This window comes from Corvus moneduloides, chromosome 3 (genome assembly GCF_009650955.1).
Source record: "Corvus moneduloides isolate bCorMon1 chromosome 3, bCorMon1.pri, whole genome shotgun sequence".
NCBI classification, from domain to species: domain Eukaryota; kingdom Metazoa; phylum Chordata; class Aves; order Passeriformes; family Corvidae; genus Corvus; species Corvus moneduloides.
The window spans coordinates 77,458,346-77,475,102 of NC_045478.1; the positions used below are offsets into that span (position 1 = coordinate 77,458,346).

Genomic DNA, 16,757 nt, shown 5'->3' on the forward strand with positions numbered 1-16,757 from the left:
GCTAACATCTTTTGTAAGAGTAGAAGAGCTTACTGCTGTCTGCAGCTTTCTAATAGTAAGATGCACAGCAGACTGAGCACTCTCTTCTCAGAGGTGCCCTGTGACAGGATAAGAAACAGTTGCAGCCATGGAAAGCTACAGTTAGATCAATTACATTTAATGTCTTTTGTGTGGGGTTGTTTTGTTTGTTTGGTGGTTGGTTTGGTGTTTTTTTTTTTCCCCTACCAAGTGAGTGGTCAAATACTGGAAGAGGTTTTCCAGAGAAGTTGTGAAATCTCTTTCTTTGGAGATTTTCAAAACTCTGTTGGAGATGGCCCTGAGCAACCTGTTCAAACTGTACCTGCTTTGAGTGTGTGTGTATGGCAGAGGGGATTTGATGACCTTCAAAGCTTTCTTGGAATCTAAATGATACTATATTAATTTAATGTCTCTGTCTTCTAGTTTTCCATTGAGGAATATTTACCAATGCTAGAGACCAGACTTTTCATTCTAGTGCTTTGGAAACACATAGCTGGAAAAGTGGAACAGATGAACACATTCCATTCCTTAATGATTAAAAAAAAAGTATCTGGATTAGGCACTGCAAATTTTTTTTTTTTTAGAGGACATCTTCCTTTTCTTTCCCCTCCCCAAACATCACACACAATTGCAGTGATTCAATTTGGAGCATGACTGTTCTATAACCATCTCCCTCACCCACCCCTTGCATTTTGTGCAAGGTACGTGTTCAAATTTCAGTGATGTTAAGCAGCTTACCAACACTGTAATTAACCTTTGATTAGATAGCTATTGATAGCTACATTGATAGATGGTTTTTTTCCCAACAGAATTTAATAAGTGACCATGTTAATCTTGTGTGTTTCTTTTCATTTTTTTAGGACCTGCCAACACGGGAAACTATTGAAGATCTTAGAGGTATTTTAAAAGCTTTATAAATCCCCTTAAACTGTTGTTTAATCATTGCTTGGCACAAAAAGTAATGGCACAGAGGATCCCATGGCAGGTTCTGTTGTGCCTCCTACTAGGATCTGAGTTGAAGAGCCAGAACTAAATTTCAAGGGTGTTCTAACAGGCTAAGCTTTCTCAGCTGTCAGCCAACCTTTTTGGGATGCAACCTTTTGAGGGTTGTGTGAATAGCTCTCCCCATTTTGATACAGGGAGATGAAAAAGCCTTGCCCCACATTCTTGGGAAGCTCTGTGCTTCTGTAAAGCATTAAACTAGGAACCTAACACTTGGATTTCATCTTAGAGCCTTTAAACATCTGACTGTGGACTTCCATTGTGGTTGTCAACCTTTAGCTCTGTATTGTATATTCCAGTACACCTTACATTGCCTACAGTTCCAGTGTTTGAGATGTCTTAATATTTTAAATATTACTTCCTTTTAGTTAAAGCTGATCACAGTATCCTATGTGGCCATTTAGGAATTGCAGAAAGTGATTCAGCAAACCTGCATCATTGGCTTATTCTTTCTTTCATCTCTCCCTAAGTAGGGATAGTTCTATAAAACATTTTGATTTTGAAACTAGCTGTTTCTTCAGCTGTTTTGATTATTTAAATAGACATGCTGCTACACTTGTCCTGACTTGGAAGGGTTCTATCTTGCTTTTGTAGTATTTCATATGTAGCTAACAAAAAAACTTCTGTGCTTTGGAACTGTTTTAATCAGCTACATCATCTGTGCTTCCTTTGCTCTGCTCTGGATCAGATTTTGTTGGTTAAAGATCATACTTTAATAATGCTTAGTGTTCATGTTTGTGAGACCTAATGCCCACATGTTTTTCCTTAGGTGTTACGGTACTAGAAGACCAGGCTACACCACGAGTTTCATCTACCTCACCCTGTATCAAAGCAGATATGTTACCTGTTTCTACAACCTCTGGTTCAGGTGCCACTACATCAGCAATAGCAACAAAACCAGCTGCTATGGAAACACTTCCTGGTGATGGAGTAAATGAAAAAGGAGTGAATGGACAGCCTTGTGGACACCATGGATCCCAAGATATTCTTGTGGACAGAGACATAGCTAAAAACTTCTCCAATATTTCTTCATCACAAGGTGATATTTTAAGGACCGGAGTTTCTTCAGAGCCATGGGACAGTGAAAATTCAGTTATTTCAGACCATTTAAGTAATCCTAAAAGCTACAAAAGAGAGAAATTGCCAGATGGATCACCACAGACGGGCTTTATCAGTAACTGTCCACAGTGCAATGCCATTGCAACCAAAGAGCACGAGCACATGGAAAGTTCTTTAAATGCTGGCAGTAGCCATGAGGACCTTGATTGCTCAGACAGTGAGACTGCTGTTGAAGTTGTGGACAATTCTCTTCCTGCAGACCAGCTGTGTGAGCCCATTAAAATTGTTATCACAATGAGTACTACCCCAAACACCACCCTCAGTGACCTACCAGGCTCTGTCCACTTACAGGCCCTGGAAAGTGAGAGAACAAGCTCAGCTCTTGACTCTGGTGTAGTTAGAGCAGGCTGGTCAAGTCAGCAAACTAATGAACAACTCAGAATTCCCGTTATCACGTTTGACCTGTCTGATGACAGTAAAGCTAAGCCTTGCTCAGAAGTTAGTGAAAGTGACAGAGCTCCGGAAATGTTGAGGGCAGAGCTGTCATCCAACCAATGCTCTGGCTATGAATCGGGTGATGCAGTAAAGGAGCACAGCAACCCAGCAAATACACCTCTAGAAACTAACACTTGTTCAGATCCAAATCAGGAAAATGCTTTGGAAAATGTCCAGACTGTGGATTTAAGTTCTAAGGAAGAGCTGCATAACCTAGACCCGCAGTCCTGTAGAACTGCTCATGAAAAGAGGCACATGCGGGTGTTGAGTGTAGACAGCGGGACAGATGTGCTTTTAAGTAAGAATTTAATGGAGGTATCTGACAAAGAAAAGACCTTACCAACCTCTAAATCAGATCTAGAAGCTAAAGAAGGACAGATGCCCAATGAATCTAACTTCCTAGAATTTGTCTCCCTCTTGGAATCCATTAATACCTCAAAGATGAAGACATCTAATCAATCCACTGTCAAAATGGAGACGGCAAAGGAAAATGGGCTTGTTGGAGGTATTATGCATGGCTCACAATTCTTTTGGAATAAAGATTTTATGAAGAGTTTGATTGCTTACAGCAGCTTAGCTGGATATCTGCAGTAGGACAATTCCCAGAGGAAGACTGGTTTTGTTAATGGGGCCATAGTAGGGCTGGACTTGGTGTGACAAAGTGGTTTAGTGAAAGTATGTGACAGTGCCAGCTGCAGTTTTTAAATATTTTTATCTTCTTGAAGAAAACTGTTTTTCTTCTTGTAGGAAACCTAGTGATAAGCTTAGTAGGTGTCCGTTATGTATCTAGTATTCTGTACTAAAATAGTGTGCCTGGATTGTTGAAATACCAAAAGTATCTTGCAAAAATGTGTATAGCTACAGCATTACACCTGCCCTTGCACATCTTATGAGGTGCATGTTGAGGAGTTGTCTGTGTGCCTCTAAGTATGAAAGCTGGAATTGTCACTGGAGATGGTTCAACTTTTAGCTAATGCATGGGTGCACACATATCTGTATTTCTAAATTTCTTGAATGGTTGTGGGTTGGCTTATAATTAAAAAAAAAAGCAAAAATCATGTATTTGTTCTCAATAGATGAGAGTTTTGATTTGCAGTCACTTAAAATTAATATATTCGCATTTTAAGGAAAAAAGTTTGGTGCCTGTTTTCAGTGAAAGCCCCCAGTGTTTTAATGAAAAATAATATATTCCCATGCAAGTTTCCATTTAATCGAGGGCTTTTACTTAAAATCAATCGGCTAATTTAAAAACCTATATGCAGTACAATTTATAGCTCCTGTATAGAAATACCTGGTTTTATTCAGCGTTCTCATTGCTGTCACTGAACTCTGTGACTGTTTTCTGTTGGGAAGGAGTGTTGTTCGTAGTGTCTCTAGCAGCCCTCTAGGCAAAGCTGGCAGGGCCATTTAATGAGGATGTGAGATACCGTGTGGTGAAGGCAGATGCAATCTCAGGGTACTTCCCCAAGTGGTCAGTGCAATCAGATTAGAAGATCTGAGTCAAAGTGAAATAAGACAACCTGTATCTTCCCCTTCTCCAAAATATTTGTTTTACCTTAGATCCTATAATAAGCTGTTTTAAGAAAGCCTGAGAGGATGCAGTCTCAATACTCAGTTTGCGTGGAAGAACTAGAACAACTTGGCACTCCTATTTTGCCTGCTCCCTGTTCCACTAGCTCATTCCTGCAAGAACCTTCCATTACATGAAAAATGCCCAACTGACTTAAAAGCTTTTTTAAAAACTATTGTGAAATGCATACTTTTATCTTGTTTAGAAAAATAAGTAGATTTATCTTCTCAGTATGTCATTTTCTTTTTTTTTTACCTTTCACTCTGTCTTTCTTTAAGTCTGTCCTATCCAATGTATTACACCCCTATCTCATTCCATCTTTCGCTTGGGTCCATTTTTCTTCCACTTTTTCTAATTCTGTGCCTTTCCTTCCTCAGTCATCCTTTCTCAATTTAGGCACTCACCTCCTGTGCCACCTCCTTATTTGTCTTCCTCTTCATATTGGTACTCTCTCTTCTTCCCTTCTGTTCTTCCTAGCAATCCTCACTGTTGCTGTTTTGGGCTTTTCCACTCTATTGAGCCCACCTGAAGCTGCTGCCTCACCACAGCTTGCATTCACTTCTCCTGTACTTACCCTCCTATCCATTCCTTTGTCAAATTTTGCTCTTCCTGTACCTGCTGCCTCTCTTCTGGTGTATCTTAGTCATCTCTCCTGCTTTCTCAGACTGTTTATTCTTCAGCGCAGTTTCTGTCCTTCTCTATCTAGCTTATCACCCTGCCCAGCTGGCTCCAGTTTGTGCTCTGGTTGCCCAAGACAAATGCTGAGCAAGCCCTGCTTCTCACCTGAGCCTGCTGAGCTCTGATGGATTCCTGGGGTGCAGAGTCACCTGCCTGCACAACACCACACAGCAACATGAGGGGTGCAGCAAGCAGATTGTGATTTTTTTTCTGTTCCTCAACCATAAAAAGGAACATTTACACAAAAACTGTACTTCTGAGTGATGTGACTTAGCTGGAAAAGAGAATTTCAGAGGTAAATTTAAATGAAAATTTAAAAAGAGAGAGGGTAGCTAGTCTAGAAAGGTCTTTCAGACAAGTACCCTCAAATAATATGAATGGGGAGGGTTGCTGCATAAAAGAAAGAAATGGATGATCAGAATTAGTCAGACTCAGATTCCACAGTGACAAAAAAACCCCCAAACCCCACCCCCAAAACTTATTAATGTGTTACTGTGCTTTAGATCTGGCAAACAAGATTCTTCTTATACAAGATCATGAGGAAACAGAAGAATTCTGTTGTTCCCTCAAACCAAGCTCTTATTTAGTGACTTGAACTGAATTTCATAGAATCATGGAATAGTTTTTTTTGGAAGAGACCTTAAAGATCATCTAGTTTCAAACCCCTGCCATAGGCAGGGACACCTCCCACTATCCCAGGTTGCTCCAAGCTCTGTCCAACTTGGCCTTGAACACTTCTAGGGATGGGACATCCACAGCTTCTCTGGGCAACCTGTTTTGGTGCCTCACCACCCTCACAGTAAAGAATTTCTTCCTAGTATCTATTCTAAATCTTCCTATTTCTATTTTCTTAAGTCTGTACTTTTGTGAGATAGTGAAGTTGAGCTGCATATGTGTGTAATTAAGTGTCTTTGTTTCCAGTGTGGACTCAGCAAGTGTCACCCTTAAACAGACATGGAACGACTGGAAAGGGGGTGCCCTGCAGGAGTGGGGATGGCAGCTGTTGATTCTGCGCCTTGAACTGGTGCTGTGGGAAAGAGGAGATTCAATCTGAACTCCTTGAGCTTGGGAGAGGTAGTTCAAAGGCAGTTATTTTTAAGAGCAAGTAGGCTTTGTTTTCTAGCCTAGTCAGAACGTGCTGTTTGCTAAAATAAATTACTGTCATTACTGGCAGCTTCTCCACAGCAAGACTGAGTTTTAGGAATAAGAAAGCCTTTAATTTATTTACAACCTTGCAATTGCAAATATGCTTTAACAATACAGCATCTTGGAACGGATCTGAATAAACATTATTCCCACATTAGAGTGGTTGTTAAGAAAAGTGTGTGTGTGGGAATAGAGTCAAGTTATGCACCAGTTGTTTTGAGGGAGGAGGTTGGTTCTGTTTGGTTTTTGTTCTTTTTAACCTTGCAAACCATCTAATTGGCAAAGTTAGTAATAGATGTCTGGTCCAAATGAGCATGAAATACACCCCAGAAAGGTTTTTTTATTAGGCAATGTGAGAAACTTGGCAAATGCCTTGAAAGCTGGATATTCAGAGCTGTGCAAAAGAAAGCTGGTATTTTGCATAATTTGTGGAACGTGGGGAAATGTGCTCATCAGAACAGTCCGGAAAGTGAGTGAATGTTGTGGATGGGTCTTTGTTATGGGTGGTCCCTCATAGAACTTGTGTGTTCTGTGGAAGTAGAACCGTTATCATCTTGACCACATAAGCCTTCACCAATAGACAGCTTGGTAAAATGCAGTATGAGAAAGTGAAAAGCTTGCTTTACACTACTAAGGGTCCCAGATTTAATCTGTTAAAATATAGGATATAAAAGCTCTAAGAGCTGTTCTGTAGCCACTCTACCTCTTCTAGATTGTGAGAAAATATCACTGACACTGTTGCTAAAACTGACTTTCAGACCAGTGTCCTTTCAGTTTTGAATTACACTTGTACCACCCGCTTGATGAAAGTGTGTTGTAGGGCAACTGTAAATTTTTTTCAGTGTTTGGGAAGTGTAAGGAAATCTGGGTTTATTGGCTTGCTTTGGGTTCCTCTGATGTGTCTTGAACCAAGTAAGAGCAGTTGTGCATCAGACTTATGCAGGGCAAAACCTCCTGTATGTCCTCTTTGGCACAGCTGGCTTTTAATCTAGGTTAGGCAATACTATCACCCAGGGAGCAAAGCCTGCTGTGGGAGTGGTGGGGACTGGCACGGGAGAAACTAAACCAGGACTGCATGGCCTGAATTTAGATGTTTTGCAGGCTCTTTTTAGAAAAGGTACTCATCATTCTGGGCAGTGCACAAACCACAGCCTCGAGTGAGTTGTTCTGGATCCCAAGCAATTACCCTTCTCCTATAAAAAACTAAAACATACTCCTGTGGGTATTTTTAGACTCTTTTTTTTTTTTTTTCCCTTGCATATGAGGAGGAGGACTATCACGTGCCATTAGTCATGGCGAAGAAGGATCTTGTGCATTGAGTCACTGGTGCAGTTGACAGCTGTGGTGGGAAGTGACAGCACATGATTTTGTAGGCAGGTGGGTAGCACCTAGGAAATAAAGCCCTGCCTGGTGCTATCTCATCTCTGAGCAGCTGTGTATCTCCCTAACTCTTTGGATGTGGAGGAACTGGTGTGCAGAACTCAGTTCTCTAAATCTGATGCTCAATGGGTAAGGCTTGACAGGTTGAAATTTTAAGACTTCAGGCTTTAAATCGAAGAGCTAATAGCACATATGATGACAAGTCTGACATCTGCAAAGAAAATACAAGGTTATTTCAGAGGTCTGTATTCTCATGTAATTGGTAGGTATAATGATTAGGCTACTTACTCCTAGCTCTGCTGCTGACAGAGGAGATTGTTTTGAGCAAGTCACTTCCTGTAGCTGGTACAATGCCTGTTGCTAGTTTTTCCTGTTCCTTCAGGATTAATGTGGTAATCCTCATTAATGGGTAATGCCATGTGCTTCTTCAGTGTCCATGCTGAAATCTTGTAGCAATTCTTGGACAGTGTGGCATTCCCTGGGCACTCCCATTGTCTGGTGGATGACCAGCTTAAATGTCAGTTGTTTTTTTTAATGTATTTGTGGCATAATAGACAAATTTGGGTAGAGAATAAAGTGCATAAACTAGATGTTTCTGCTAAAGCAGCTGGTGAAGAAAGGATTAGGAATGTCTTTAGGATTTATACTCCACATATATGAATGGCACAGTTCACAGCTTGTAGAACTTTTGTTTCATGCTGGTACTAACAAAAGCATAGAGTGATTTGAAATCAATTCTCTGTGGCTGAACAGGCAACAAATATCTTTTAAAGTGAAAATTTCTGTTTTGGAGCATAATGTTGTTGAAGAAAGTGGATTCTGTAGCAAAGCAATTAATGAACAGAAGAAAGACAGGCTTAATTAGCTTAATTCTGCTTGCCCAGATTTCAAACCAGATGGTGTTTGAAATTATGACAGCAGTGGCATTTTATTGTACAGGAGTGAGTGATGAAGGTTGGGATAGGGATATGTAAGTAAAAGATGAGGAAGAAGGTTTGGAAGACTCTGTTAAGGGGTCACAAATAGTAAAAATGTTTTGGAGAAAAGTTACAGAGAAATAAAATTTCATTCTAATTACCTAATAGTAAGGCAACTTTAAGGTTGAGATACACTGATAGTTGGTTATTGTGATTGCTGTATCACAGAATTATAGAATGGTTTAGGTTGGAAGGGACCTTAATAAAGATCATCTAGTTCCAACCCCTCTCTGCCCTGGGCAGGGACACCTTCCACTAGACCAGGTTGCTCAGAGTCCCATCCAACCTGGCCTTGAACACCTCCAGGAATGAGGCATCCATAACTTCTCAGGGCAAGCTGTACCAGTTCCTCACCACCCTCACAGTGAAGAATTTCTTTCAAATATCCAATCTAAACCTGCCCTCTTTCAGTGTAAAGACATTCTTCCTTGTTTTATTGTTACACACTCTTGTAAAAGTCCCTCTTCAGATTTCTTGTGGTCTCTCTTCAGGTACTGGAAGGCTGCATTAAGTTCTCCCTGGAGCCTTCCCTAGGCTGAAATCTCAGCCAACTCTCTCACCTTTTCCTTGCAGGAGAGAGGTTCCATCCCTCTGATCATCTTGGTGGCCCTCCTCTGGACTCACTGTTTTTACATACGTACAAAGGCTGTTCCATTTCAACTTTAAAATTGTTTTCAGCCTTCTCCTAGAGTAGAACAGGGGTTTGTCTATAAAGATGATTTGGGACGCTTGGAATCTGTTCTATAATTGAAAAGGTTACATGGCAAAAGAAATTATGGTACTGTAACTGCTTTTAAATTAGGAACTCATTTGTCAGCACTGGGATGGTATACTTGTAAGTAATGTTGCCATCCTGTTAAAAGTCTTTGGTGCAGACAAAAATGTTTACATAAAGTATTTTATGTATGAGATATAAGGATTGTTCCTCTTGGTAAATATTTTACCAGGATAACTTAAGTTTATGTCTTGTGCTCTATCAAAATATGAAAATGGTGTACAGACCAAAACTTGGCTGTTTGTGCAGGACTCTTCTGAGTCACCCTGCCCCAAGACTGTTTAGCCATGAGTCCTGATAGTTACACCTCACATGTCTGAGTCATGTGGCATATAATTTCCAGATAAATTATGTGGTTATTGCAGAGCCTTGGTCTGATCTTGATATTACTGTGAGCCCAGCCATGTATGTGCTGGACACGTGTGGAGCTGTGGATAAGGGTAAATGGCACAGGGAAAAGTGCAAGTACACTGCCATGTTGTCCTTTTTAGCCTGCTCTTGCACTTGGAAAAGGTTTTTCCTGGTATTTGAGCTTTGCCAGCACAATTTCCACGCAGGGAGCATTTGGTGACGTAGAGCTGATTGCGTACTCTGGCAGGACACTCCTAGTCTAGACACCTCTATCTTCATTTAAATACTGAAGGTGTAAGTCACCTGGAAGAAGACGAGTAATAGTCTTGAAAACCAGTCATGAAGCCATCATGGCCCACCTTTCCAGTGCTGGAAGTACTCATCACCGTGGTGTTGTCTGATTGGCACGTAAAACTTGTAAGAAGCAGTATGTTTAGGTTTTTGTTATTATGACTCTTTACCACAGCAGGAAAAAGAAGTCTGCAAGGCTTGTGGTTTGGAATAGAAAAGAGAGAAGCATTTTCTGAAACCACTAGATAATCAAATTTAAAAAATCTTTTTAATTGTTCCAGCCCTAAAGCTAGTTTGGGGCACTATGGGACCAATTAGGTTATTTAAACCATAGTTTCTGATCTCTATCAATTATTCTTACAGCCTGAACAGCCCAAGCCTTTAGGAAGGTCATTTTGATTAGGTATCTGTGGCTCCATCACCACCCACAGGTATGGTTACATCATTAAGGGGATGCTTCAGTTATGACACAGTTTCTGCTTAAACTGGAGTTTAAAGATTTAACTAAGAAAGGAAAAAAATGTTGTCTGTTCCCCTGCTTTTTTTTTCCCCAAAAGGAAATAAAATAGATCTGGACGACCTACTGAATTTTGCTTCCACGCACAACAGATACAAAGTATTTCCCTACACCAAACTTGTGCTCATTTCATTGTATTTATAACACAGGCTTTAGGGTGTGAGAGGGCTTTGTCCTGTGAATTAAAATTGATGTGGAGATGTTTTAGCTCATGAAGGTAGGTTTGTTTGTAGAAGTAATGTGTTGGTAGATCAGCTGATACAGTTGGAGGAAAACAAGACAGATGATCTGAAAGGTCTGCATATGCAAAAGCTTGTTTATGTTTTCCAGTTTTATTAGTTGACCTTATAAAAGATAAAACATCTCTTTAGACACCTTCATTTTGTTTTATCCTTAGACCAACTCAGATATGACACCACTGTTTCTTGACTGGTGATTCTTTCAGGTTAGGATGGTAATTATATTGGTGAGAAATATGGCTTAAGATATGGAATTTTCAGTGGGGCAAAATTTCTGTGGTTTTTTTCCTTGATCTAAGGTGTTTAAACAGCAGGTATTACAAGAAGTCTTTTTTTTGTTTAAAGCATTTAATTACACCACTGCAAAGGGTGCTGATGAAATCACTGTCTTAGTTGCACTGTAAAACTCTAACAGAAAATTTTTTTTGTTTATAAACAAAGCACAGTTGAAAAATGTTTTACTATTCACCATGAATATGTTGTACACACACACATATATATATATATAAATAAATGACATGCATGTATAGAGAGGTAATATAGATATAATTGGTACTCAAAGTAGTAGAAACTGGACAAATACTTCATGTGTATTTTTAAATCTATAGTTGTGTATTTTACAAGCATAGGATAATCTGCTGTGAAATTGTTTTGCCAGTTTGCCCTTTGTCCTGCACCAGGTGTGTGGCCAGTGAGGAAGAGGGATTAGGCAGCTATCTGCTTTCCTGTACAAGAGCTCTATTTCCTTTGAAGGTGCTGCTTTCCCATTTGTGAAAGGGGAATGGGCCAGTGCTTCTGCTTTTCCACTGCCAGCATACACAGCTTGGCAACAAATTACAGTCCCCAGGGAAGTAGCCTCTTACCATTCTAGATTAGGAACAGATTGCTTCCCTGTGAAACAATAGGAGAAGCAAAGCAGAAATTCTCTCGTTTGTCCTCTGCTTCACAGTGTGTTCTTGAAACAGCCCATTCACAAGAATTAGTATACCTCCTCATCCAGATTTGTGGTTGTATTGTTTTAAGTAATGGTAGTGTACATAAAACTAGCAAATACTGCAGTGTTTTAGGTTTTCATTTTTAGATGCTCTTGTTCAGTAGTTAATGAATGAAACTCTTCAAAGTCATCTGTGGAGAGTGGCTCCACTTCACTGCCCTGTTTTCCAGATAGCCAGATGACGGAGAGAAAAGAAGAAATGGTGGGAACAGAAAAGCACTGTGAGCAACTTCCTAAACAGGAAAGATCAGATGTACAAAGCCAAGATCGTGCTAGTACTAGTCCGGTGCTACCAGAGTCTGCCAAATTTGCAGCACTGTAAGGCCAGTTTACTTTACAATTTTGTACTTCAAAGATATGATGTAAGCTGTTTTGTTTCACTGAGTAGAAATGACATAAACTTTTAATTAACCTCTCTTTCTTTTTGTTTTATTGAGAACAAGAAAAAAGTTCCTCATAGTAGTTTTGAAACATTTTTGTGTCAAGTTACCAGGGCAGCAGGCAAAGACAGATAATCTACCGGGTAACTTCTCAGCAAGACAGTTCTGTCTTGCAAGTAATAAGTGGACCTGAGGCGTCTGTGCAAGATGAGCTCTCCGTGGATGCAATGCACGTGTTCATAGATGAAAATGGTGAGTTTATCTAGCTGGGATAATCGCAATACATGAGGAAATTGCTAAACACTTCAGATGTCCTGGAAGGATATCTCTCTTTGTTACTGGTTGCATGTTTTTCTGTGTATGTGAAAGAAAAGGGCTTAGTGATTTAAAGTCAGATGTGCAATAAATAGAGTTTTCCAAATCCACCAGTGACCATCACAGACCTGAGCCTTACACAGTGCCTAAAGATTATCTTCCAAACATCATTCTCAAAACATGCTGGCTAGGCCAGAAGACAACTTCTGTCCCGTCAGAAGAACCCCTGGTATTTTCCGCATGACTAAAAGTTTTGCACTGACCTGGCTGGGCAAAACATTACTCTGTTTTACAGTTTGGTTCTTCAGCTGGCTCAGACTGACCTCTTGTTACCATGATGGTTGCTCTCATTTGGAGTTGTGATCTGCTACCCCTTTTAAGGAAATTAATGAATGACCTAGTCTTGCCCCATGCATATACTTTGCATTCCACTGTTCTGAAGCTATTCTTAGAGTCTGAAGCTGTAGGATGGGTTTGAGCCCTGTGTAGTGCCCTGTGGGGTACTGGCTCATACCTCTGAAAGGCAGCTGTCCCAAAAGCCCTATTTCCTTTAAAGCTGCCTTCAAAACCAGCATGGAATGAGTGCTCATGGTACTGGGTCTGTGATGCTGGAGATTCTCTGATTTTCTGGTTCCTCCTGGCCCTGCTGGCAGCCTGCAGCTGCTGCTGTGCTGTGGGCAGAAGGGCAGCAGCTGCCAGTGGGGCAGGTGACGTGGCCTCTGGGTCAGCCAGCAGCCACCCTGGGCTTTGTGCTGCCTCTGTAAACAGGGAGGAGCTGTGGTACACTTCTAGCAGAACTTTTTATTGCTTTGTACCCCCTGACCTCACCTTTGTGAATGGAAAGAGGAAAATCTGATTTCGTTTTACAGTGAACTTATATTAATCAATGCTCTTTGCATTTAATTTACATGCCTTTTAAATTTTCACTGTAACTTCTGTGTTTTGATTTGTCTCAACTTCTCAGTTCTTCAAATGTTAATTTGCTTTCTGAAATCCAAAATGAGCCTAATGCACAGACTGAGAAATATTTATCAACATGCCTGACCTAAATTGTGTATTTTATAAATTTTTTGTGTAAACAAATGATTACATCACTGAACTGATGTTTTTTTCCTCTATTTTCTAAAGGGGAAATTAGATCCTGCTATTTAAAAGCTGGCTGTCAGAAGGAAGGAAGTTTTAGACATCAGCTATCAAATTGTGATTGTATGTCAAATGCTCAGTAAGTAAGCCCTTATTTTTAGAAACGTTAAAAGTTTGCATTGCTAGAAACTGTGAAACTGTAGCTGTGAAAGATGCATGTGAAGGGGAGTACTGGTGCGTAAATGTGCTAACCTTTTCTAGAGAAGTCAAAGCATGAAATTTTTTTTTGCTTTCTACTAAAACAGTGACAGCTTTATAAGAACACTGGAAAGAAAAAGTGAAAATGAAAATCAGAACTATCCACTTGGCTTTAACTACTTTCTGGGAATAGCCAAAGTCAAGTGTAGATATTACAAATCAAATTGTAAATAAAACAAAGTGGGACTGCTCTCTCAACCTTGTCTTGTTTTCTTCCCATACCTGTTGCATTCTTTGAAAATTTTTAGTGCTGTGTCAGTATCAGTCACTGACCTGTGGATTCTAGCAGCAGAGCCTTTCACCTTGCATTAAATCTCTAATGATAAGTTGCTGCTCTGATGAGTCATCCAAACAATTTTCTTTTTTCAAAAGTTCTTTTTGGAGTGATCCATACAAATCCCATATTTATTACTGTGGTTTCCACACTCTTTCATGTGATGTGCGGTTTACATATCTGTAAAAATAATTTTATCTATTCATAAGTATTTTTATGAAATAATTTTGTTTTTCATACTGTTTTACAGCATTTGGAGAAGTTGAGTAATGGAGTGAGAATGATCTTTTTTGAATATTGTTCTGCAAGTGTTTGGCTTTCAGTGGAGACTTTTGAAAAACTTGGGACCATGTTAAAAACAGTGTTAGCATTTTAGATAGAATGCTAATATCAATGACATGAGAATAATGCTTTTATCTGTCAGTGGGAAAAGAGTCAAAAAAAAAAGAAAAAAATGGAGTAGTAGAAATGTTCTGTCTGTCTTTAGCAAAATAAACCCCCATCCTGGTAGAGTTCAGTTTTGACCTAAAAAAATCAAACATTTTAGTTTGGTTCTATTTATTTCTTGATAATAATATTATAATAATATTATAAATATTATAATAAATAATAATAATAGTTCTTCTCTTTATAACTCTCTTTGTTTCACCTTGGACAGAACACTCTTCTGCTCCCCCTTCCTATAACTATGAACTTGAATCTGTCCTCAATTCAGAAATAGTTTTCTGTCCCCTGACTTTTAGCAATTAATTTGTTTTTAATCAAAGGAAGGACAATCTTCCTTCTCATGTAAGAAGTCATACTGAATCTGCCTTTGCTAGATGCTTATGTGACATCTGTCTTCCTGTGCTATGTGCTGTTTTTTAGTTATGGTTTGCAGACCATAAGGGATGAGGTTTATTTTTAAGGGGTCTGCTCAACCCTGTCAACAAAAGCATCTTCAGCTATCCTTTGCAGGTGTTTATGTGCATGTAGTTTCTTAAGACCAGCACCTTTGCTGTAAATCTCGGAGTATAATGACAGTTCAGACCAGGGAACAGAACAAATCAGCAAAGAGGAGTGGGTTCCCAGGCCTGTTTCTTTGTGGGAGTCAGTGGGAAGCCAGAACACGAGGTTTTGCAAAAAGAGAGCATGAAGGATGAAGGAAACTGACAGAAGTTAATATGAAAAATAAGAAAGGGAGACAAGGAAGCATGAAGTATGCTTAAGCTGGTTTTTGCGGGGGCAGTTTGTAATGTCTAGGCCAGAGAGATTAGTGAGAGCTGTTTGTTCAATGGGCAGTTTCTACCATCTGTGAGTAGGTTGAAGGGTAGCATGGGAAGAAAGGGGTTTTTGTTTTTTCTTCAGATGTTTATCTTCAAGTAGTCTTGTATTTAGACAATACAGAGCACTTACAGCATATAGAAAATAGAGGAGCAAACCTGCTTTAAGGACAGTTCAGGAATGAAGCATCTTTCCCCCCCCCCCCCCCCCCACTTTCCCCTGTCCCCACCTGCAGGCTTGCTCATCAGTTGTGTCAGGTTACTTCCTTTTTTGCTAAAGATAAACCAAATGATCAGTGAAGGAAAGGTTATTACTGATGAAAAAGGCAAATAGGATAAAATAAAGCACAAGGTGTAATCAGCAAGTGCTTCACTTAGTCTCTTTTGTGTGTCTGTCTTTAAAGGGTCCTTTACAAAAATTACTCTCTTGAGGGTGGGCCCTCTCTGGTGGAGATCTTCATCATAAGAGTAGCCCATAGCAATGGGAGATGCTGCTGTTATGGAAGGATATTAAAAAAGAGACACAGAAAGCACCTCTGCAATGAACTTGACTTACCTACCAGCCCATAAAAAAGTTAACTTAGGAGAAGACAATGATTTTGACAGTACAGCTTCATGAGCAATTGAAATGGTGCAGAAACAACCAATAACTTTAGGCCTGGTGTCTAAATTCATTAATGAGCCATCCAAATTAGATTTTACGAGTCAAGAGATGCAGGAGAAAATTAATGCCTAGCCAAAAGAGGTGGCATCCTCCTTTCATAGGGTAGGTTTTTGGTCTCATGGAGCACAGATTTCAGAATTAGGATAAGCATAGAGAACATTGCAAAGGTTTGCAGTAGATGTGTGTGAGCTCTTAAAGCACTTTTCACCAATCATGCTTGCTTTATACTGTTAAGATTAAGCTGCTCCTAAGGGGAAAACGTCAAACCTGAGTTGAGCAAGTGGAGTAACCATGTGGATTTGAATGGAACGTGCCCTGATGTGCTTCTTTATGAGGAGAATTGACCCAGGATAGAGGATGGCAAGAGGCCTCTTGCTTTGTGGGTGTTGTTGGGAGAGGCAGCAGACACGTCGCTGGTGTCTAGGAGCTGGTGATGCTTCTGGGTAACGTTCCAGTTGTGAAAGGGGAAGGAATTTTGACTGGAGAGGGTATGAACTCTGGCTGGTTTGTCAAGAGTAAGGTAATTGCCTTATGAATTGGCCATAGGTAACTACCTTTTAACACTGTTATGTAAAACTGAAGAAGGTGTCTAAATATTACTCAAAGAAAAGTTATTAAAGAAAGCCTTGAGGCAGACAACTAGTGTTTAATGATCTTCAAATTATAACTTGCCATTTCTGTGTATTGAGTCCTACTATTGTCTTCTCAGTTTGCAGGCTTAAGCATTTCACATCAGATTCTTAGGAACTGAAATTAAAGTAGTAGTAGTTCCTATGGCCCATAAACATTTTATCTTCTTGGCATAGCGTCTGAAATTAATTTCTCACAAATAATTCAAAATCTTAACAATGTCACTCTGTCACAGAAGAGAGGGTGTGTTATGGTTTTATTTTTGTTCTTTGTTTTTGTGTGCTTCCTGCTTTTTCTTTGCTTAGGAAGGGCTAGATGAACAACAATGGATTACAATGTGCCAGGGAAAGCAGATGTCTGAATCTGAAGGGGTCTGTGATTTCTTCCTTTGGAGACTCC

At 39.8% G+C, this 16,757-nt stretch overlaps 1 protein-coding gene across 4 annotated transcripts in view; it reads left to right on the plus strand.

The window, feature by feature from the left end:
• Window positions 1-16,757, plus strand: part of PCNX2 (pecanex 2) — a 150,712-nt gene that overhangs the window by 10,458 nt on the left and 123,497 nt on the right. For all 4 annotated transcript variants that reach the window (XR_004238804.1, XM_032102299.1, XM_032102301.1 and 1 more), the window contains 5 exons: window positions 879-915; window positions 1,790-3,079; window positions 11,663-11,810; window positions 11,979-12,124; window positions 13,316-13,409. Coding sequence is in view for 3 of the 4 variants with exons in the window: in XM_032102299.1 (XP_031958190.1) it covers window positions 879-915; window positions 1,790-3,079; window positions 11,663-11,810; window positions 11,979-12,124; window positions 13,316-13,409 (1,715 nt within the window). In the remaining variant the exon portion in view is untranslated. The remainder of the gene's footprint in view (window positions 1-878; window positions 916-1,789; window positions 3,080-11,662; window positions 11,811-11,978; window positions 12,125-13,315; window positions 13,410-16,757) is intronic.